Source organism: Hermetia illucens, chromosome 3 (assembly GCF_905115235.1).
Source record: "Hermetia illucens chromosome 3, iHerIll2.2.curated.20191125, whole genome shotgun sequence".
Lineage (NCBI taxonomy): Eukaryota > Metazoa > Arthropoda > Insecta > Diptera > Stratiomyidae > Hermetia > Hermetia illucens.
In genome coordinates, this window is record NC_051851.1 from 30911603 (window position 1) to 30936705 (window position 25103).

Here is a 25103-nt window from a genome sequence, read left to right on the forward strand (position 1 = left end):
GATTAATAAGACTGACTAGGCTGACTCTGACCAATGTGTGAGGCCAGATAAAAGCAGCAGGATCACTCTCAAGACCATTCAACATCAACAACAATCTACGACAAGGGGATGCGCTATCAGGCGTCCTCTTTAACCTGGCCCTCGATAAAGTGATCCGTGATGCTGAGGTAAATGCAAGAGGTACGATCCTCTTCAAGTCCACCCAACTACTGGCCTATGCTGACGATATCGATACATGGGAAGAACCACCCGAGACGTACAAACTGCCTTCATGCAGATCGAGTCGGCGGCGATTGACGCGAGATCTTGGGCTGCACATCAATGAAGGCAAGACAAAATATATGGTGGCAACGTCAGCACCGAAGACGAATCAACCAACAACATCAAACCGCACTGGTCAAACACAAACACGAAGAAGAATAGGGATAGGAGAATACAACTTTGAGACCGTTGACAATTTCTCCTATCTAGGGTCGGAAATTACAACCGATAACAGCTACGATGATGAAATCCGCGCACGGTTGTTGTCAGCCAACAGATCCTATTTCAGCTTACAAAGACTGTTCCGCTCGAAACGTCTCACCATAGGGTCAAAGCTCTTACTGTACAAGACTATGATCTTGCCAGTCCTCATGTATTCCCCGGAAACTTGGGTTCTTAGCAAGAAAAATTGCGAACTCTTGGCCGCGTTCGAGAGAAGAATCCTCCGAAGAATTTTTGGCTCCCTACATGAGGATGGACGATTCCGTAGCCTACACAATGAAGAAATCTATGAGCGATACCATGACCGTCCGGTTGTGGATAAAATCCGACTCAATAGGTTACGGTAGGCGGGTCACTTAATCCGTATGGATGAGGATGATCCCACCCGGAAAGTCTATAAGGGCAATATCTATGGTAGAAAAAGAAGACGAGGCAGACCCTGCCTAAGATGGAGCGATGGCGTGGGTCAGGACGCCAGACAGCTTTTAGAGGTATCGAATTGGTGGACCTCGGCGCAAAAGCGGGATGTCTGGAGTTCCTTATTAAGGCAGGCCTACACCGGATACCGGTTGTTGCGCCGTTGATGATGATGATGAAACGGGAAAACGCGGCATTGAATAATGTGATCATAGGCTTCGTGTCACATTTCTGAACAACACTAACCGATATTACAAATTGGGCCAGTGCGAAAAGTCCAAAATAAACCTTTTCATTTGGCATCAGCCATGACTATATTCTGACAAGCAAAATTTAGGTTTCCTCCCTGTATAATACCCTCAAAATTTGCTGGATGTAAAGAGTGGTATAAATCAGATACTCCCATCAAATTTCGTGACAATAAATTTACACGTTTTCGAGTATGAGCATGGGATTAAACCCTGATGCATCGCGGACCATAATTATATGTACCCTCATGTGGGAAAATATGTTCAGAAGTGAGTAATATATAACAGATTTCTCACCGTTGTTGAGAGTCTCAGAGGCCTACAATTTGACTTTCATAGAACTAGGTCAGCCATGATGTTTTCAAACTGGTTACTGGTTAAACAAAAGGGGTAATACCAGTAATGACTCTGTATGGAATTTCTTGGATGTGAATAAAAGAACCAACGAGCGGCCTACAGGTTTCTATATTGAGCCAATTGTTGTAAGATACCATGTACAGCCGTATCGTGGAAGAAAATACCACAATTGCCGATTATGCTGAGGATAAAGCATTATTTGGGGTGCAAAACTCTTAGAAAAGACTGGCTAGATAATGTTGGACTGGCATTTGTGGAGGAAGAAAATGGAATCGATGTTCTTCTTAAAGCGCTTTAGGGAGATAACTGGGCACATCGACATTACTACTTCAATACTAGCTATCAAAAACCTTAACTTTGGGTAATAATATCTACAAAGTTTTTGTGTTGAAGCATCCAATCCACGCAGACCCTGACAATGATGGTGCTAAATATCGCAACTCCGCGAGGCAATCGTCGGTTGTTTATAGACAAAGTAGTGAATTGCATACGTGGCGCCAATCTGGGAAATTGCGCTACTTTAACACATGAAAACGATCAAAGTAAAATCATTGGACCCAGAAACCCGTTCCCAAATCAAGGTCTGAGCCTAGAGCATACTCAGAGATATTTACTATAACCTTACCTAATTTTTCATTAGGCACGAAGGATACGGCAGGTACCAAATAAGTTTTAAGCTAAACATTTTTTCTGTCTGTTTAAGCTAGCATGGTATTCCGGTAGGCCTAGAGCAGGTTTTCTTTGTTCTTCTTCTTCTTCCTGTTTCGCTTTTGTCCCGTTCATTAGAGTGGTCGACTCAGCAAGATAGATTGACCGCCTTTTCTCACGATAACAGACCTGATCTCGGTGGAGTAGAGAGGCTTTCAAACCACCATTGAGCGTGTCAAGCACTAGTGTTTTGGTCGACCTTTTGGTCGCTTTGATGCTCAGACCAATCCTAGTAAAGATGAAAGAGTCGATCACTGTCAACTGCAGTGACCTGCCCAAAATACAACTGGTGTTCTTTGTGATTGACGAACGTCTCAAATTTAAAATTTACCCCAATGTCATCCATCCTGTCGCTCTCTGTGGTTGAAGATAAAAGTGTTTAGTGTTGGCCGACTATAAAAGACAATGTACGGGGCTTTGCGGTAATGGAGACGAATATGTTGCGTTGGACTAGTGGCGTGATACGTTTTGATCACATCCGAAATGAGGATATCCGCGATCGATATAAGGTTGCGCCGATCGTGGAAAAACTGCCAGATAGGTGTCTTCGATGGTATGGTCACTTTATTTCCGTCGACGAGAATTCACTTGCAAAGATTGGTCTGAACATCGAAGTCGATGATAAGCGACCAAAAGGCCGTCCGAAACAACGGTGACTTGATACGCTGGATGGAGGCTTTTGATAATCCCTTATTATGTTAAATTGGATGTAATTCAAATCCACTAGACTCCAGTATTTTTTTATTATTCCGTAAATAATTTTATTAAGATAAAAGATACTACTCTACTAAGAAAAGAGATTTAGTGGAGGTTTATATATTTAGTATCAATTAGGGCAAAGATTCAGAGCCCAACCGAATTAAGATGGAAAATTCGTAATGGTTCCCTTCATCCTCTTTTCAAAATGGTCTATTCAAACATCCTTCATCTGCAAAATGTGCTTTCATTGTTCTACATTTTTAAACGGAAAGGACATATTCCCACAAAGAATGCCGTAAATCTGTTGAAATTTAATATATTTATTCGGTTTTGTTCGCTACAAAACAGCATTTTCTGGAAACTATTGGCTTTACTTCCATTTCCTTGCCAAAAACTACCCTTCCAATTGCAGTGCGGTCGCAGTTATAAAACTTGGCAACGAGACTTTCGGCGCCGCATTTCCTCCATTCCAGACTTTTTTTTTATTGAATGGAAACACGAGTTACTTGTGGACCGCATAGAGAATCCTTTGGGTATTTTCTGTCGTGTCTGGGTCTTTTCTGATGAATTGATGACGCCGCATAAAATCTTTGTTTGTCTGCAAATCCAGAAGGGATGACAGCGTCTACCCACGAAATATGTGTATCATATTTCAACTCCTACGATGTTGGGTGTACACATCTAAATATGTTTTCCTCGATTGCATTCGAAGTGGAGAATATATAAAAATAGGGAAATGTTTTCCTTTATGTGAAGATGTTTCCGGTCGTCTTGAGTTTTATCAGAAGTATTCTAACGTGCCACTCCCACTCATAAAAAGACGGTAGCGGAACAGAATACTATCATGGTTACTAGAGTTCGACGGAACAAATGGTCCTACATGTTAGTCATGTATGTATGTAAGGTGTGTCTTGCTGAATCTACATCATGATGGGGAAGTTGTCGATTGTGAACGTAGCAACAATGAAGACGGAGAGACGTATTTTGCCCAGAAGCAAAAATGTTTGTCGCAAATCCTTATTTGATGTAGACATATATGTGGGTAGCAGAATCCTTTGCAGAAGAGATTACGAAGTTATTCGCTTGACTTTTAGTGCTCAGAGATTAAACTGTAATACCTGCGCCAAAAGACATTCCTTATCCTTTCTTCACAACGATACTCGAAGTCCAGGCTCTAACACTAATTACTCTGACCGAAAACTTTCCTTTCCGCCACGAAAAATTCCATAAACTACTTACAAAATTAACACCCATTGGCCAGCATCCCACTTACATCACCTCCACTAGCAACTTAGAATTTAAGACTTTCTCTTGGTTCTCATTGCAGAGACGAAATCATTCCTAAATCGAAACTTCTCGAAGAGGAAGCAAAGCGGAAAGCAACGCAGGACGATAATGAGGAACAGGATGACACTTCTGAAGATAGTGCCCAGGACGATGATGTTTTTTATGATATCAAAGCGACAGAAAAAGATGAGGAGTAAGTACTGAAACTTCTGAATGGCGGATACGTACATTTTTCTCTTGCTTTTACCCCCACCAATGTCAGCTTATTTCATTTTGATTCGACTACTGCCATATCCTGAATGCAGTAGTGGATGAAGTTAGCGTCAAGTTTTCAAGTTTTTTTTTTGCTTCGGAACTCGGGAAGTGGCAAACTAATGGAATTTAGTTAAATTTTGCGTAAAGGAGGAAGACATTATGGAACGGATGATTCGTTAGGACTAGCTGCCGAGTTTTCCGGATTTTGTTTCGATTTTTTTTTGCGGATTTTAATGGAGACGAAAATTTCCTTCTTTTTCTGCTTGCAAGGAAATAGCATTCATTTTTCAATAAGAAGTTTATAATGCGGACGAATTAAATTTTTTAGTTACTTCACAGTACGTTTAATGCAATTGTTAATATTTCTGAAAGGAAAATGGAAGGTACCCGTTAGGTGATTTGATAGGATTTTCGAGACTTCTCTTTAAGGGCTACAATTGCATGGGTTGACGCCGAAATGGTGACAATTTCTGTAAATGAAATGTAGCTACTTGTGACTGATGGACTTCTTAAGGAATTTTGTTTAAGAATTGAGGGATTCCTAAGTCATCCACTTAATGGCGGACCGGACTAGTTGGAAAGTAACATGCTTTCGCGGTGGTGGTCCCCGGAACCCTCATTCTTGGGCAAGCACCCAAGATGCAACATTTAAGAACTGCAGTTTCGTCCGAGCAGAGGCAACTCATCAGACGCCTCACCTCTGTTCTGGGAGCAGCGTGACCGATGTGGTTGCAGGTAGTATTTGCCCCCTTTCATTAATTCAAAAACACGTCATCTGTATGAATTATAACGTACACAAATCTGCCTTGTAAAAGGGAGCAAATACCACCTTGTAACAACTTCGGTCACGCTGCTCCTAGGGCAGGGGTGAGGCAACGTCTGACGAGTTGACACTGCCCTGAACGAAACCGCAAGTTTTAAATTCTTAAGGAAATTTTGACACTGAACAGTTCTAGTAAAAAGGAGCCCCTTGACCAGAAACCCTTTTTCAGTTGGGTGGGGGATAAAGAAAACCATTTTCTAAGATTCTGCATATTTCGAAAAATTGAAGTCTAACACCGGTAGATAATGTCTGTAGCCTAGTCACCAAATATTATGAAACGAGTTGCGAATTTTACCCGGGAAAGCTATCTCGTAATGACATTAAAGTGAATTTCCATGTTGAGTATTATTACATCTGGGGGCCCACCAAATACCAGACAAATCGATTGTGCACTTCGATTAATTATATCGCAGTGGAAATAGGTATAGCTTTTCGCTAGTCAATTCAGGTTTTTCTTTAGTTTAGTTTACTGCGGGGAGTCGCTGCTCCGAGCACTCAGGCCATTATTAGGTCCATTGTACTATCCCCATAAATCATCTATTCAATAGCTTCCCGCCTGTGGCGTTCCCAGCCTTTAGCAAATCTGAGAACATTCTCCAGGGGTAGAGAGTGTGCAGATTCTTCATTGAAGAAAACCTTGCCAAGGTGTTTTCGTCTGAAATATGAAGAGGCCGGGCAACTGCTTAAAAACCGCAGGGTCGTCTCCTCCTCACATTGGCTGCACATTGCCAAAACCACTTCCCCAATCTTTTCCATATGATATTTTAAGGAGCAGTATCCCGTTAAAAGCCCTACTAGGGTTTTCATGTCCAACTTCTTAAGGGACAACAAAAATGCCGCTCTAGCTACCTCAAGCTCTTTCACAAGGATTTTCGCCTGCCGGCAAGAGTTCAAATCTCCACTCGTCTACGTGAATCCTTGCAATTTCACCCTTCAGAGTAGACTTGACAGTGGATGGGCGAATTCCAAAAGCTGGCTCTGGCTCCACCATTCTGGATCCAGATCCTCGGCGAGCCAGTCTGTCAGCTTCTTCATTACCGACGATGTTAGATTGCCCCGGCACCCATATCAGGTATGTTTCGCTCAGTCGGCCAAGTTTCAGCAGCACCTGATTACAACTCCAAACCAACTGGCTTGGATATATCGTTGTTGTTTAGTGCTGATAATGCCGCCCAACTGTCGGAACAGATTCGAATGATGCGACCCCTCAATTTTTCCGGCAACCATTTTTCTGCTGCCAATAAAATGGCATATATCTCCTCCTGGAATATGGTCATCATTTTTCCGAGGGGTCGGGCCAGTTCCATAATCGTATTCCCGGAGAACACCCCTGCGGCCAAACCGTCCTCCATGACTGACCCGTCAGTGAAGATTATTGAGTCTGCAATCTGAAAAGACTCATGGCCATTTATTGACCATTCTTCTCTTTTGGTGATTACGACAGTGTATGTCTTTTCAAAGACGAATGTGAAAACCATATGATCGGCCAGCATCAGAGCTACTGGATATTTGTCAAGGAATTTTCAGATAGACGAATGACCGCCTTTCCACGCTTCACTGGTATCGAGTCTATATTTGGCATCGGCTGCTTTCCGTTTCACCTCCAAGTGAAAGGGGGTAGATTTAGGATAGCTTCAAGTGTCGCAGTTGGCGTAGTACTCATTGCTGCAGTAATACTTAAGCAACCAAGCCTCTGAATCTTCGTTAGCAGCTTCCTGCTGTTTGCAAAGTTCAGTCTCGACCAACAGACGATGCATGCATACATCAAAATGGCTTTTATTATGGATTAATACATCCAGTGTATCCGTTTTGGTGGAAGTCTCCAGGTCTTAACTATCGCATTCCTACAGCACCAAAGCAATCTGCAGATGTCAGATATTTTTTTTGGATATGGTGCTTCCACGTTAACTTGAAGTCGAAATGTACTCCTAAATACTAGACTGTTTGTGCCAGCTGGATTTCCGCCCCTGCCAAGGTGGGTAGCGCAAAGCTGCCCCACCTGATGTTCCTAGAGCACATGACTAGTCCAGTTTTCCTAGCGTTCACAGTGAGTCCATTTTGGAGGCACCAACTGTGGATTTCATGCAGAGCTGCATTCAAGCGGTCACATACTGTGTCCGCAAACTTGCCGGTAATTATTACGGCTAGGTCGTCCACAAATGCTTGCGCGAAGACTTTTTTGTCCTCCAGGAGCCACAGCAGGGTATCCATAACCAAGAGCCATAACAGTGGAGGGAGAATTATTTTTGGACATCGCCTTTTCAGTTTTTGCCGTGAGTTCATGGAGCGCTGTCTCCGTGGATTTACCTTTCTGGTAGGCGTTTTGCCTATGGTGAAGTGGTCACTTAGGAAAGTCCCTTATGAACCGATCTAGAAAGACTAGTTGCTAGTCCTTTAGTAGAAAAGACGTTAGATCGGTCGGAAGCTTTTTGCTTCTGTCTAGGTGGATTTCTCTGGTTTGGAAATGAAGAACACCTTCACATTACGTCAGTTAATTGGAATATAAGGGCATCGAATCCCTCTATTACAGGCGCAGGAATTATGTCATCCAGATTTGCAGAATTGTATCTATGGAACGAGATAAATGCCCATCTTACTTGCTCCAGTTATACTACTTTGTATGCCAGATTCCAGTCTCTCGGTTGACGGCTGTATGCACCTGTTACCAGCCCCCCGCCCCCAGTTTCTGGCTACGTTCTTTAACCAGAATCTGCTTCAGCTTTGAGGTTGCCTCAAGAGAGAGTCTCTTCGCAAAAACATCTCCATGGTGATCGTTTAGCCCATCTTATGCTCTTCTTTAGAGCTATCTGTGCCTCTTGATATTAATTCCAGCTAGCGTTTGAATCACAGTTCAGAGCACGATTAAGGAGCATTCTTCTCGTTTTCCTGTGTTTTTCCAAATCCGAGTTCCACCATGGTGTATTACCCTTCCTTGGCATCTTGAGTGGACAGCTTTCTTCGAAAGCTTCTCTCATGCTAGTTGTGATCATCTGGGTTGCCTTCTCAATTCCAGCAATGGATTTGATGCCCCCAGGGATTGTGAAGTTCACTCGAGCAGAATGTTCAAATTTATGTCCGATCCGGTCAGTTTCCCATACCATGAAGATTTTTTAAAGAATTCTTGACAACCGTATTCGCGAAATCATTGAAATAACCCTGAATCAAGCCAGATTGGTCAAGAAATGCGGAACTACTGACGTAATACACGCTGCGCTACTCAAGGAGAAACACCGTGAGAGACATCGCTCTCTTTACGTTACATTTCTGTATCTGGAGAAAACATGAACTCACCTGGTATGCTCTACTACAGCCTTTAGTGCGAGAAGAACTCGTTCGCTGGGTTCAATTGCTCTACAACCATCAGAAAAGTAAAGTTCGAAGTGTGACGGGTGTATCAAAACCGCTTCATCAAGAAAGCACCCTCTCACCACTCCTTTTTGTCCTTGTTATGCGATATGGTCTCAGATTGAATTTAAATAAAACCGAGTTTTTGACAACCGATCCCCATGAAACAAGCACAATAAAATAAAAAAATAAAAATACAATAAAATAATCCTGGCACGTATCAAAGAACGTCTAGAAAGCTTGATCCGGATCCTCCTGCATTGACCACATTGACACCCTAAGGATAATTTTGGAACAGTGCACGGTATTTAGATCTAATCTGGTATTATCAGAGCGACATATGATGGCGCAAAATGCCACGTGCTGCACCGAGGTAAAATCTCTGAGAATTTTCAGGTCCAAAACGGAGTCCGCCAGGGTTGCATCCTGGCTCCGATATTATTTCTTCTTGTTATCGGTGACGTTTTTCGTGCTGGTCTGTGCGGAGGACGTGGGGCGATGACATCTTTCCTCAAACATGGCTTTGGGTCTGGAAAAACAGGCAAGTAGAGTTGGACTGAAGATCCAAACCAAGGTTCTCAGCCTGGCGGGTCATCGCACTCTGCCTATCCGCATTAATGGGCAGAGCGTTGAATCCGTCGGCCAATTTGTATACCTAGGAAGCGTGGTTTCAGCGAACGGCGGCACCGCTTTCGCTGCTTTGTTTAAACTCAGGAAATACAGTATTGAGCAAAGAAAAGGAATACATGTGCGTTACAAAAAGAGTAATAACTTGAAAGCTCAAGCATGATTAATTAAGTATGTAACGTTAACCTACGGAAATATCTGGCCTAGCCGATTATATGGAATAAAGTAAAAAGGTGGTGCATATCAATGCTCATTTGACATAACATGTGCTTAAACCTAAGAATAATTTATACCTTACAAACATAATACAGAGTAGCACTCCGTACTGGAAAACAAGAAAATGGGGAGTTTTTAGGCACCGGTGGACAGGACTAAAGCGCAGACCTTCCTCAATGGTGATAGCAAACGGAAAAAGGGCTACCTTTTACTCGGCTTGTACCTGTGCAGGAACAGTGACCAAAGGCGTGAGGGATGAAGAGGACTGTGGGATTGCGGAGCATCTATTATGGAGCCTAATTGGTAGAAGGAGGGCTTTTAACTTAGGGGAGAAGTTAATGATTACAGATATCACATATTGTACAGGTTAATTAATGTTGATTGTCTTAATCTAGACTAGGTAAAGAAAAATACTGAAAAGTGATCTACACCGGCGCAGGTATTGCCTGCGGGGATATTGGCCCTACGCGGTTAGCCTCTGTGAAAGTCCGGGGAGAAGCTTTGATAAAAGGAAGGGATGAAGGAGGAGGGTTGAGAGGAGAATTACTGTCCGAGAGGAGAGCCAGCCCTGACACGTTGTAAGTTTGCTCACGTAGCAATGCATTGCGTTTAGCGAGATTTTTTATCAGCGAGTTAGGCTGGGACAACCACTTTTTCAGTCTGACGCGCGACAGCTTGATCATGTGCGGAATTATGGGGCAAACCCCAGAGAGGTCGTACAGGAGAGAGTTTTTGTCAAATTTTAGGTTTGGCCTTCTGTATTTGGCCGTGCATTTCCTGAGTATCCTCCTTTCAAAGCGTTGGAGGGCTTCTGCTACGTTCGGTGACATGATAGGGGAAACCATAGATCAGGATTGGATGAAAAATAGTATAAAAGTATGTATAAAAGGGGTTTGGTGGCAGGGAACAGGGTCAACACCAAGATCAAGTTGAGAGTGTTGTGTGCTATTTTTTTTTCCTGTGCTGCGATATTGGAGTAGCACATGGAAAGTGAATTTCACTGCTGCTCAAAAGCTTCAAGTTTTCGTCAGAACCTGTCTGCGTCGTGTCATCGGAATGCGCTGGCCTGACACTATCACAAACGAAGAACTTGGTCAACGCACAGACCTGCCACTCGTACGCACTGTGATCGGAAGACGGAACTGACAGTGTATAGGTCACACTTCAAAGAGGGGCGACAATTACATTGCGTAATGGAAACCACCCTCCCAAAGTGTTGAACGAGTGAGTCTGTTGGAGGGCACTTGGCGCAGAACAGTAGAGGGAGAGTGTGAGCATCTCGGGAAGTCGTAGGGGGTTGAAGGGTGTCTCTGGTAACTTTGAACGATGGCGCGTAGGTGTGGTTGACGTGCTAATCTACCAAAAGGTGAAGGACAACCATCTATATATATTTTATATGCACTACTTATATCTCTTTCGAGCGATACAATTCGGGAAAACAGATACTAAATTTATGAATAAACGGCAAAACGAACTTCAATTTTGGATTCAGCGCGTCAAAAAACAATGTAAATCAGTTAAGACTATCATAACAGCTTTTCAAATAAATTTTTATGAAGACTGGTGTAATCGTATCGTATCTTGAACTTACTTGAACTTACGAAATTCTAGTATGTTCCTGAAAAAAAACACGCGAAAATGGATTTCAACTACGGTTCCAGATAATTTAGTTATTACGTAAACGAGTTTTAAAAATAGTACTCCATTTCATTTCTGCCTACAGAAATACCAAAGGATTGTGCGCCCAAAAGCTTCTTATGTAAGAAAACCTTGAAACCTTTTATATCTGCTGCCCGACTTCGATTTCTTACTTGTTATTAATTTTGGATGAACCCCACATATAAAATTATTTGCAAAAGTTTTATCACGAGAAAGATAATAAAGGACAACGTGTGGAGATAATATTAGAAGCTCCTTATCATTTCGTTAGCCTTGTGAATCAGTGATATGTATTTATAGATACCTACATATAGTATGTAGTATAGACGAATTTAGCCGTTGTTATTGTGAGTAATGCTGAAATATGATCCCTTAGATCAGCTTAGGGGACGCTTTAATATATAGTCCTATTCATTCATTTTAATAACATACAAGATTTAGGCACCTCTACACATTTAAATCTTCCACTGAATAAAGATAGTTAACCCTTCTCGTTCTTCCTTCTTTCCAGCAACTGCAAAACATGCCCAACAATCAAACCAACATTTCTCTGTGGATCAGATAATCGAACATATTCATCACTCTGCAGACTAGAGTACCATAACTGCATCCACTCAACTGCTATTAAGATATCTTGCAAAGGATTTTGCCCATGCAAAGGTAACAGTTCGAGCCAATGGAAATAAACAATACTTTGCTTCTAAACTAGATCTTGACAAAATATCCTTTATCTTTTTCAGAACTTGTCGATTCAAAGAAGCTACAAAGAATAAACGAAAGGCAGAATGCAAAATACAAAAAGACAATTGCACAACAGGAACAGCAAGGTGATGACTCTAATCAGGATGTAAGTTACAGCAAAACTTTAACTATTTGGCCTTAGTATGCAAATTCGATTTCAGTTTAGTTCAGGATTTCTGTTACTATCCAGCAAATTTCCTTTTGATTTTCTGAGACTAGGCCGAGAGTATGAGGGAGGGAATGGGAATGGCTAAAGCTTTTTCATGTAAAAAGCAAATTTCATGTCTTCAAAAATATGATTTAAATTTCAGACTGCCTTTCACATCATGACTTCTATTATAGAACCTTGTGTGAAATAGAATCTTATTCAAGTGCATTGACTTACAATTTGCATGTTAACTCTTTCATCTGCCAATCTATCTATCAAATTTATTTTATCGGGAAATAGTTGAACCTTTCCGTAGAAACCTTGATAAAGTGTGGGAAATATATTTAGTATCAACTAGAAAGCACTCGATAGACTGCATGATTTTGAGCTGCTAGAAAGAGTACTTTACTTTTCGGATCGTGGTAGACCCAGCGCATGAGTTCTTCTGGCACTAAGTGTTGTCGTAGAGCATACCAGATGAGTTCGTCTGGCACACGGTCAAACGCTTTCTCTAGATCTGGAAATGCAATGTAAAGAGGGCGATGCTTCTCACGGTGTTTCTCCAGGCTGTATTGCACCAGTTGTTTCACAGTTCGTGACAAATTCGGCTTGATTCACGGTTATTTCAACGATTTCGCGAATACGGTTGTCAAAAAAAATCTTTATGGTATGAGAAAGTTACCGAATCGGACAGAAATTTGAACGTTGTGCTGGTACTTTCTTACCAGTCATATGGTTTCTACCTTGCTAAATAACCTGATTGAAGAATTTACTGTATTATAATGTTGGGCCCAGCTCTTCGCTTTCCAGAGCTCAAATGGGATGTCGTCAGGTCCTGTTCTTTTCCCCCATTTCATTCGTTTTATTGCTTCCTCGACTTTAGTTGCGCTGCCAGCTACCTCTCTATGGGTTTTACGAGAACATCTGACTTAATCCCACGGTCTTCTTAGGACACAGATTGATTTTGTGACCACAATCAGAGCCACGCTGAGACAAGCACGACGGTACTGGTCTATATTGAGGGCGCAACTCAGTTTATTCATACCGGTGAAGGCAGGACCTACCTAAGCCTCTTCCGAATTTTCTAGTACGGTACCCGCGTTAAACCGCAACATTACGTTTGAAGCCCGAAGGTTTCTTGTTCGCTTGAACGGAAACAATAACTCCCATGAAGCTCCCAGAAGGGGACCAACCGTAAACAACCGAACTGACTTCACATGCTCCAGGATTTCTCCTGGAACATGAAAATCCAGGGACTATCCCTGTTTTCATGATACCAGTATACCCCTTTTAAGGTTTCGTGACCGAAGCCACTTCAGATGAGTCGCCGTGCAGACTCACATCTGATCGGCATAGAGCGTTCGACCACTACATCAAGGAGAGCAGCACTTGTGCTGATAGATGGAATGGCTCCAAATGTTGGCAATGCTTGTGGAAGAAAAGGATGGTAGGATGAACAAATGCTTCCGTTGAAATCTGCTCAAAATATTCTCGCCATCTATCCGTCGGGGCTCGTCGATCGGTAAGCAAAGTACCGTTCTTGTCATTAATGCAACAGAAATGTTCATTATCCTTTGGACGTTCGTGTCGGCTTTTGGAAAGTCAATACAGATCCTTTTCGCCATCCCAAGTATTCTGCTTATCGTAAAAATCTTTGTAATAGACCACTCGGGTGACAGCGATCATCTACTTTGCTTCCTGGTTTGCATGCTTATAAATTTGTCAATTCGCCAGCGTTTTATCAACGAGAAACTTGTGGTAGAGGCGTTTCTTTCCACGGACCTTTATTTGAACATCATCATTCTAATGCTAGTATATCGGTTGATGAACCGCTAACTTAGCTTGGTGACTCCAAGGGATGCAGAGGTCGCAGTGTGGATTGTGTCATTAATTTGATTGCACGATTTTTTCACATTCGTAATGGTTGATAATCGCGTAAGTGAGACCATTTCTTCTTTCTTCTCACGAAATCGCCACCATTTAATGCACGGCAGGCCAATGCATTCCTCACGCTGTTTTATCGGTGGTTTGATTCGCAAGACGGCAATCAACGGCCGATGCTGTGGTCCAATGGTATCATAGGGAACGAGTTTTCAATCAGTAATGGTGGTAAAATGTCAGCGTCTTATGTGAAGACTACATATTTGCGTTTTATTATTCCCACTATAAAATTTAGGAAGATGAGACATTACTTTCGGTAGTTGTGTTGCTGCCTTTTTGAAGGAGCATGCGAATACAGAGGTCAGCTATTTATTCAGAATTTATATAAATACTTTCAGTAGAGCAGGTGGCAAGTTTTCCTGAAGACCTGAATTAGATTGCGGGATCTTTAAGAGACCTATTCTGTAGATCCACTAACAATCCATAGTGGCCTAGAAAGTCTGCGCCTAATATATTCGTTAAATCCTAAAAATATACCTTCCCATATGCACGCTTTAAAGGACTCAACGAACAGAGCTGGTCTCGGCTTCACAATAATGACAATGATCTTGTTAGTCCTTATGTATTCGTCGTAGACTTGGGTTCTTGCCAAAAAAAATGGTAACTCTCTCGTTCGGGAAAAGAATATTTGACCCCCTACACGAGAATGAACGATTTCATAGCCTATATAACGACGACATTTATGAGCGATACCCCCACCGCCTAGTTTTGGATAAAATTCGGCTCAATAGCTGCGGTCCATGGGTCACACAACCCGTATGGGTGGGGATGACGCAGCCTGGAAAGTCTGCAAGGGTAATATCTATTGTAGAAGAAAAACGAGACAGATCCTCGCTGAGGTGCAACGATAGCGTACGCCAGATTGACAGGCATCATTGAACAGTATCGAATTGGTGGACCTTGGATCAACACCAGAATGTCTGGAATTCCTTAGTAACGCAGGCCTAGACCGGATACTGGTGGTTGCGCCATTGATGGTTATTGATCTTGCTTCGCATGAACACCTTCTGCCACAACTCTAAATCCTTTGTAGCATTTGATGCGATGGTGGCGACGTTCTACCGCACTACGGTCGAGGGATATCGATGGCTGGGAGCTCACTTGCTCGCTCCTAAAAGCCGCTGGTACTGGGGTTTCAAGCGCCAGCACCATAAATTTTTCCCTTCCATATTAGTTTTATTTTTTGGGAATCCTTCCCAAAGCCATTCAGGTCCACATACCAGAGATGAGCAAGCACTAGCAAAAGCAAAGTCAAAAAAGAAAAATGCATTAACACACAGGTTGTTCAGTCTGTTCTTTTGTCTGTCTGTCACACCTATTATCTCAGAAAAACTTACTCCTATTGATACAAAATTTAGTTGAAGGATGGGGCTTAAGAATCAAGCACCATATTTTCGCGATGAGTTTAAGAGGGGTACCCATACATCCAAAATGGGGGTAACATATTTTTCCAGCCAATATAGTCGTGTGCGGTATGAAATTAAAGGTATCGATTGGACCCCCCCTTAAGTTTATTCCAGATTCATCAACTTTTACGGTAGTGTAGGGTGTAGTATAGAGTCTGATTTTGCGAAGTTTGGTGGAACACGAAATTCTATTGCATGTGAATTTTATTGGCCTACTGTCGTTTTCGCTCGTTTGTTCCTAAAGACTGTCACCCCTAGTAGCCCAACGGTAGACCGGTTCCCTTAAGGCCTTAGAGCTAAAGTCGCTAAGAACGGTCTTCATCTCATTTGCGTGCAATAAATCAAATAATGATTCGTAGGTAACATTAGAATTTATTGAGTCGTTGAAAATATAGAAAATTTTTTGGTTGCCTAAAGTTTCGGTCTAGTCTCCGTTCTCATCCGAGATTTAAGCGCTATTAAACCAAAATTTCTTCACCATTTTCCTTCGAGTTTTTTCAATTAATACCTTCAGATTCGCATGCAGATGATTCCATGTTCGTATCATCCCCCAAAAGGGCACTCCAGAACTTTCAAATATAATTGATGACCGAGGGCAATTTAATAGGTTGGCTTAGCTGAGTTACCATCAGCGAGCACTGAATTTAACAGTTTTTAACTAGGTCACTAAATGAATTTCTAAAATATTTATCTTAAAAGGACTTACAACTTTATTTCGGAGCTAACTGAAATCCTGAAGTTGCAAATATCTTTTTCAACATGGAATAACTCAATTAGAGCTGATTGCTTTAAAAAAATTTATCCTTTACAGGAAAAGGACGACAAAAACCGACATTACAACCATATTAACTCACAAGTATCGTACACCCCAGAGGACATCAAGTATGACAACAAACACTACAAATACCTCAAGTACACTGCCTATAAAAAGGTAAGCAATTTCCGTTTTATTTTATGCTAACCGGAGCTCGCTTTTCGATCTGCACGGGTTATGAACCCACAACGCACAAGGACTATGAACTCGGGCAAATAATTTTTTCAACAAACTATTATAGTTTGAAAAAACTCCATTGTAGACCACTTGACTCCCATATGTGGCTTTGCAAACTTGGCTCTTAAAGTTCATCGTACTTACGTGCGCAAAATGTACGCCACTATGGCGGCCAACAATTGGCTCCCATTCATAGTGGTGGAATCATTAGAAGTGAGCTATTAGGGATCACTATATTTATATAAAATCACCGAGATAATCTACATTGTGCAATCCGCTGGAACAACTTCTGAATAACTATATGCAATTTTAGAGAACTCAGCTCTTTAAAAGTTTCTCAAGAGGTTGGCAAAGTGGAACGAGCCATCAAGAGAATTTGCAAATTTAATTGGAAGTTATTTTTGGCAACCACCGAAAGTTTGGCAGTTTATAGTCAAATTTTATGCTAAATTGCACACACTGTTGTGTACTTGTACGTTCGTCTGAACTACGAGTATGACGCAAGTGAAGATATGCAAATTAACTTATGAATGAATTATTGCAGAACGGTGAACGTGCACCGAAAAGTTAGCGAATCTCAACTGTTTTGATTGGTAGTTTGGCTAGATGAGGGAGCAACAGATCTCACCAAGCAAGGAAGCTAAGTGTGGAGCGAAACTCCAAACTTAAGGACAAAGCCATTAGGAAGTCCTGTTCCTCTTCATCCAACGTCAGTAGACCTTTTAATCGAGAAAAGATAGAAGATGTCTCCACGTGGTTCTACTTTATCTTAATTTCCAGATTTAAAAAAACTTCGCAAATCTTTTAACTGATTATATTAAATTAAAGTTATCAATCTTCTGAGATACCATTCCATAATTTATATCATTCTATTCAGGAAAAATTAAGAAAATAACCCAAAATATTTAAAGCCTCCAGATTGTGGGCAAACCTACCTTTAACTTGTAAATAATGGCCAAAAATTCGATTACCTGGCATCTTTGATGGTTCGTTCTCCTACTTTTTATTACCTCTCAAAGCATCCTAACTATTCTATTTTCATACTTGATTGAGCATCTCATTATCTTCCCTAATGTCTGTTCATCACAGCCCGATGACTTTTAAGGCCGCCCTGCCTGTAGGCCGGCGCTCCTTCATCGTCTCGGCTTCCTTTATCTATGGCTTGAGGACAGACAATAAAATATCTTATAATCAATTTATCATTTCTCAAGTGACTTCTTCGGACCTGAAACAGGAAGCCCACTGTATCTGAAGATTCTATACAATACAATTTCTCCACATCAATTTTCCGTGCATGCATAACACACATATAGAACCAGCGGTGGCCTTATCCACCTGCCAATATGTTGTAAGATATTGTTGAAAGTTTTTCAGGAACGTTATCTTGAACAACTTTGGTTGGTACACAATGATCAAGTTTTCCATCTTTCCGATTCGGTTCTGTGATGTCGTGCGTTCGATTGGGGGAATTTCTGGTACTGAAGAAGGACGTCGAAGTTGATGGTCCTCCAGAAGTTTGGAAAAGTTTCAATGCTGGGTATATGGACGGGCGGGGGGAGTGAAGAAAGTGTGTGGACAAGTTTCTAACTTTCTAATTCAAGTCGAAACGCACATGTTAATCAGAAGAAAAGTAGAAATTTATCATCAAGTATTCCAGATTTTCGTTAATAAAGTTTCTCAACGGTGCCATGAATCGAATTATCAATTAATTGTTTTGGCTGGAAACAGTGTGAACCGCTGAAAAGTATAGTTAAATCAATGATATCACTTTGTCTTAATTACGCTCCAGAATATTTACGGTGGCGGAGTTGAGACAGAAGTGTCGTTCAAATAAAAAAACTTTTCGTTGTGCCGATTTCAAGCCATATTTGGTGTAAACTGCGATTAATTTCTGTATACTTTCTCAGGCTCCCCTTGTGTAAAACAAAACCTTATTAAAATCGGTTTACTATCTGTCTGTCTGTTTTTTCCGGAGGTGTAAATCATCCAAAGACAAAGGTGCACATGTGCCAGTATGTGGCACTTTTACCCATTACAATCACCCCCTAACTTCTCTCCTCTTTCCCGTAGGACCACCGCTAAGTATTTTGTTGCGGGACGTACAGTCTCTCCCTTCGCTCATCGATTACATTCGTCTTTCTCGCCTCCTCTACCTCTGTCAACCTCAGCCCTACCATGTCATTAAATGCATTCCGATTCTCCAGACAAGCAAAAATTTTCCCAATTATATTTTCCGGTGCTACTATTCTCCCCAAGTCTCCTTAAGACTCTTCCTTTCCTCTGCGAATCTAGGACAATGGAAGAAAGCACGCTCCAGGTCTTCCGGTATACCGTCGCAGCTGGGACAGTTGGCTGAACTGTCCAGTTTAAGCCTATCCGCCATGTCCCGTGAGAAACTACATGAGATCATAGTTTATCTAACCGTGCTTTCTCTGCGTCCACACCTTGATGCTGGGAATCAATCTCCATCCATCGACCCATTGACCCTTTTCCACCCGTTCCCACCCTTGTTGCCACCTGCTTAACGATTTTTCCCTTTCGATGTTTTTTACGTGCTGGTCAGAAGAGCAATTCGGTCCACCATAGATGCGCGTCGTCTCATCGCGCAAAATGTCGATCAGCATCATTCTGGCTAACGCGCAGGCCACTTCGTCTGAGATGGATCTAAAACCACAGTACCCTCTTTAGACGGTCTTTCTTTAACCTGCGGTATACAATGCAGTTGACCAAATTGGCGCTGCGTAGAGCAATATAGAGCTCTGCTCACTCTAGCAATAAGCAGTGCATCGCGGGCCCCCAACATCTAGTGTCATCCTTACTAAGGCCGTCCTAACACTGGACGCCTTGGAGCAAGCATTTGACGATATGCTTCCTTATTTTGATACGAGCAGTGGTTTCCTCACGCCGCTTCATGATAAGCATCACCTCTGTTTTATCCGCCGCGAGTGCAAGATCTGCATCTTTTAGCCACTTTTTTATAACAGTAATTGCTTGGGATGAATACAATTCCACATCCGCCAGATACTTTGCGGCAACAATCATCGCTATGTCATCGGCATATAGTACTATTGTGGCCTCGCTAGCAACTGAGATGTTATGGACATTATATGTGATGTACCAAAACAGCGGCCCCTAAACAGAACCTTACGGAACATCCGCGGAGACAATGTATTCTTTGGTTCCATTGTCTATATCGTACGACAACTGACCTCCTTATATGGTTGCAACTGCCGAATTGAACCAACTTTACACGTCAAGCACAATACTTACTAGTGTCACCACTTCCGCGCATTTCATTATCAGCTAAGCCAGTAATCAGTTTGATGGCGTCAACGGTTTATCTAGTCGTATGGAAGCCGAATTGTCGATCTGGTAAGCCTCCTTGACTCTCTACAGCGAGTGGAAATCTGTTGTAGATTAATCGATCTAACATTTTCCCCATAGTGTCCAATAGACATATAGGTCTGTAGAAAAATGGTTCACCGAGAGGCTTAGCAGGTTGAGCCAACAATGCTAGCCTTTGAATTTTCTATGTCTCAGGAAAGATCGCCTCCACCAAATTCGCTTCAAACAACTTTGCAAATATGTCTGCACTCGACTTAATGGCCAGTTCAAGGTCTTTGTTTGGTATGCCGTCGAGTCCTGGTGCTTTATAACCAACCGTAAATCGCCAGTACTTTTCCGTCGATGTTACGGCCACATCTAAAAATGTCTGTAAACTATAACGGCTTGTACTCTTCTGAGGGAATAAACCCATAATCCCTGAATGATTTTCGATAGGAGATCGGGACATGTAATTTGCGGAGCTGCCTGACCTCTTAATCTCCTCATCACAACCCTGTAGGCGCTTCCCCATGGGTCTATATCCGCCTCTGAGCAGAGTTGCTTGAAGCAGTCCCTCTTGCTTCGCTATACAGCCAGCTGCAAGTTTCTTTGGGCTTCCTTGTAAGCTCGCTGCTTCACCTGCTGGTCAATCCTACCAATTGCTCTCTAAGCCGCTCGTTTGTTCCGATGACACGTCGACCCTTTTCGGTAAATATTAACCTAACAATTGTTAGCCAATATGATATCTAACTGTGCGAAAGCCTCCAAGATACAACGCCCTCTTGCATTCGTCAGTGAACTTCCCCAGCCTGTGGCTCATGCATTGAAGCTGCAAGCGAGGACTTTTGGTTTCCATCCTTTTGCATCCAAGACCAATCTGTCCAGCATGTCTTCGAATTCAGCCAACGTCAAGCTTGGCGTCTATTTTTTCCCATACGAAACCGCCTCATACATTCCTGTATGGTTTGGTCCTGGCATGCCCAAAAGGCCGCCCAACCCATACATTATTGTTAGGGTTTCTATATGGTTCGCTTATTATAGCCACTTGAACTTCTGATTGGATCAACCTCATTTTCTCACTGCATTTAGCGCCTTTTGAACTCGGGACACTTCCACCAATATGCCCGCTGTCCAGGTCCTACTTTTCATCACACAACATGCATTTGGCATCCTTGTTACAATCCCGAGCAATGTCACCTGTTTCTTCACAACGTCTGCATCGGTCAGACCAATCAATCACACTAGTGCACACTCTTACTAGATGTCCGTACAAGAGACACTTGAAGCATCTCTTCAAAGAGATTTGGTCTCTAAAGCGACAAACTACCCATTTAATAGGGGCCTTCCCGACATCCAGCAGCGCCTTTCTGAGGCTTACTGTGGATGCCGGCTGCAAGTCCTGCAGCTTGAACTGCTCCGCTAAGGCAGTGTAGATTTCCGACTTAGAAGTGACCTCATCTAGGTCCCAACGATCTCATGCTTTTGAACACGCACAGTAGCACTTTCCCCAAGTAAATGTTTGACTTTGCTGCCAAAGCCTTTGGCTTTGCTCTCTTCTTTGTTTACATAGGACATACTACCCGCACTTGAAATGATGATCGCCCCGGGACGGATCCTCATTCTGTTCTTCTTTTTTGGCTTCTTTGGTCCAACCTTAGTCGAACTGTCGTGTACCTTTTGAGACATCGGCCCCTTTGATCTTTTAGTCACTATTTTCCCGCCTACCGAGTTGTAAGGCCCCTACTTCAAAGCGGATGTAACCCCTTTTTGCTTTTTGGGAACTTGCTAATTTCCCGGATATTCGTCTTCCTTTCTCCGAGCCCTCTCTTCCTGCGATTTGTTATATAGAACCGATAGCTCTCACTATAAGCTTAATTGCTCGGTGCACGTTGTGTTTATCTTTGATGAATTCCGACAACTCAATAATTTTCGCTCCAAGCAAATTGAGGGACGACTCTTCCAGGTCGGACTTTTGTTTCAAAGCCTCACTTTTTCTTTCCGCACATTTTTTGTTCCATTGGTCAGGTTCTTTTCCGCCTCCGATATTTTGGGAGATCTCATAATCGTTGAGCTTCTCCTAAACGGATCCGGCTCTCGACACCGAAGAGCTTCTCCTAACTTTTTACGCTCCGATGCGATTGGTGTCAATTTAACTTTTGATGACCACCGTTCTCCCTTGGGCACATCCTTCTGCGCATTTGCTTTAGGTGTTCTAGGGAGCGATGTGCTCGGTTTACACATCTTTGTGTAAGCTGCTTGTAGCATTAGATGCTACGGTGGCCAAGCTGTCCACCACCGAGGTACTGCAGTCGAGGGATATCGACGGCTGGGAGCCTGCTTGCCCACTCCCAAAAGTCGCAGAAATTGGGGTTCCGAGCCCCTGCACCGTAAGTTTATACACCTTCTCTTCATCCATATTGATTTATTATTCTGGGTGACCTTTCCATAGCCATTTTTATCCATGGGTGAGAGTTTTTCTCCCACCTACCCGCCTACGTGCAAACATGCCCATGGACGCACATCTTCGAATGCGTACCGGTACACTTCCATACGTATCCGCTGAGCATTCCATTATCCACACGAAGGGACCTGTGGGAGATTTGGGAACTCCTCACAGGTTGTCTGCCTGTCTGTCTATCTGTCTGACACACCCGATTTATTCGGAAATGGCTAGACCAATTGACACGAAATTTGGTGAAAACGTGTGGCCTGTTGATTCCTTTACATAAAACAAGTAGCACCATTTTGTGTTGAGTTTAAGAGGGTGCTCGCCATACATGCGAAAGAAGAGTGCAACTTTTCTTTTACAGAATATCGCCAAGTGGTATCAAATGAAAGGACTCAATTAGTTTTTTTTCGAAACTGGGCCCATATTTGATTTTGGGTGAAACATACTTGATTTTGGGCTCAAAATATGAACATCAAAAAGTGCGACGGGTCTCGTTCTCAGCAGCTATCCAATCGAAAAATCTGCAAAAATCACAGTGGTGTATCTAATCTATCTAGGCCTGTGGGTCCGATATCTTCGTAAATAAACTTAATGATAATATATTAGCATATTTTAGAAATTTTGCTGGAAACACCCTTTAGTTCACGTTAGAAGTAAAACATTAGCCAATGGTATAAGCGATAACATAAGGCATAACTCTGGGATGTTTGAAGGAAATCCAACAAACAAAGTTATAAACGGTGAAACTTTTACATTTCATGTGAATTTGGTGCTTCCTAAAACGTGTATCTTCTTCTTTTTCTTCAGCCTTTGTTCCGTTCACAAGCGGGGTCGGTTCGTCGTGATCGGTCTCGCTATTTGGCTCTATCGACTACCTCACCTGGGTGCAATCTCGAGGCTTTTAAATCCCCATCCAGCGTATCAAGACACCATTGTTTCGGTTAACCTTTTGGTCATTTACCATCGACCTCGATTTTCAGACGTGAAGTGAATTCTCGTTAGCGCAAATTACGTGACCTTACCATCGAAGACGCCTCTCTCGAAATTTTTCCACGATCGATGCAACCACATAACGATCGCGGATATCCTCATTTCGAATGTGATCAAACCGTGTCACGCCACTAGTCCAACGCAACATCTTCGTTTCCATTACCGGAAGACGCCGTTCATTGTCTTTTATAGTCGGCCAACACTCAGAGCCATAGAGAGCGACAGGACGGACGACATTGCGGTAAATTTTAGATTTGAGACGCTCGTTGATTCGTTGATCTCAAAGGACACCAGTTGTGAAATGCCACTTCATCTAGGTTGCGTTAATGCGTCAAGCAATTTCATGACGCAGTTCTCCATTGGCTGATAGCTTTGACTCGAGGAATTTAAATCCCTCAGCTCTGGGCACTGACAGTGATTGTTTCATAGCGATCGGTCGTCAAAAATTCAGTTTTGTTTAGATTCAATCTGAGACCTTGTTGGATGAGGCGGTCATTCCATTTTTGGACAAGTTGCTCAATATCATTTTTACTATTAGATGCTAGGAAATAGGAATATAAGTCCCATTAACGTTCACGCCCCTACAGAGGAGACTGCAGAGTCGGAGAAGGATACCTTCTACGAGGCAGTAGAACGGACCCTCGAAGCCTGTCCCAGATATGATATCAAAATCATACTTGACACCCAAGTAGGGAAGGAGCCCGTATTTAGGCAATACGTTGGCTACCATAGCTTACCCCCAAAATTCAAATGATAACGGGCTGCGGATTATTCAATTAGTAGTGTCACACGAAATGGTTGTTGGAAGTACCTGGTTTGCGCGGAAAGCGGTCCACAAACATACATGGGCCTCTCCAGATGGGACCACTCACAACCAAATTGACCACGTGTTAATCGAACGCGCCACCTCTCAGCCTTGATGAATGTCAGAACATATAAGGGGTCAATATAGACTCGGATCACTATCTCATTGGCATGGTGCTCCGAGCTCGAATAACAGCACCACCCAGGTGAGAGTTAACACTGAGGCCATCCACAACACAGCCATCCGCGACACCTATAAGAGGGAAATGAATGCCGCAATAACCGCAGTCAACAGAGGTCCTGGATATGGGCACAAACATACTTGGCCCCAGCCGCAAAAGGAGTGGGAACGGCTGGTTTGACGATGAATGTAAGCTAGCAATGGAACGGAAGAATGTTGCATACCGAGTAATGTTGCATTCTCAAAGAACGCGGGCACGCGCAGAGACGTACCACTAACTCCGTCGAGCGGAAAAGCGACTTCACAGACGGAAAAAGGAAGGCTGGCAGAACCAAAAAGTCTGTGAACTCGAAAAGTACAGGGAGCAACCGCACCAGGCGCGGAAGTTTTACCAACAAGTCAGCAAGATGAAGTTACACACCTCGATGTTCATCCTGCCGAGACAAAGAGGGAAATCTGATTTCGGACAGAATGGGCATATTGGAGTGATGGGTCGAGTATTTTGATGAGCTACTGAACAACCAGGACATCGGCGAGTTGGAGGTCCTGCCAACTGAAGACGACGGACAAACACTGCCACCACCAAGATAGGAGAAACAGTCCGTGCAATTCATCGGCTTAATCGGCTTAAATCATAAGTCGCCAAGAGCAGCAATTATAGAGGTATCACGTTGCTGAGTACCATCTATAAGATATTCCCCTCTATCTTGCTAGGCCGGATAGCCCCATATACCCAGAACATCATTGGCCCATTCCAAAGAGGCTTCACTCCAGGCAAATCAGCAACAGATCAGATTTTCTCTCTGCGGCAAGTGATGGAAAATTGTTAGAATATGGACATCAGTTGCACCATCTATTCATCGACTTTAATGCGGCTATGAGAGAATTAGGTATCCCGACGAATTGATAAGACTGACTAGGCTGACCCTGACCAATGTGCGAGGACAGATAAAAGCAGCAGGACCACTCTCAAGACCATTCGACATCAACAACGGTCTAGGACA

The 25103-nt window shown here is 42.7% G+C and overlaps 1 protein-coding gene across 1 annotated transcript in view; it reads left to right on the forward strand.

Annotated features, from left to right (window-relative positions):
- Positions 1-25103, forward strand: part of LOC119651092 (proteoglycan Cow) — a 247076-nt gene that overhangs the window by 194019 nt on the left and 27954 nt on the right. The window contains exons 4-7 of the mRNA XM_038054446.1: positions 4240-4392; positions 11636-11784; positions 11865-11971; positions 16172-16291. Of these exons, the coding sequence (XP_037910374.1) occupies positions 4240-4392; positions 11636-11784; positions 11865-11971; positions 16172-16291 (529 nt within the window). The remainder of the gene's footprint in view (positions 1-4239; positions 4393-11635; positions 11785-11864; positions 11972-16171; positions 16292-25103) is intronic.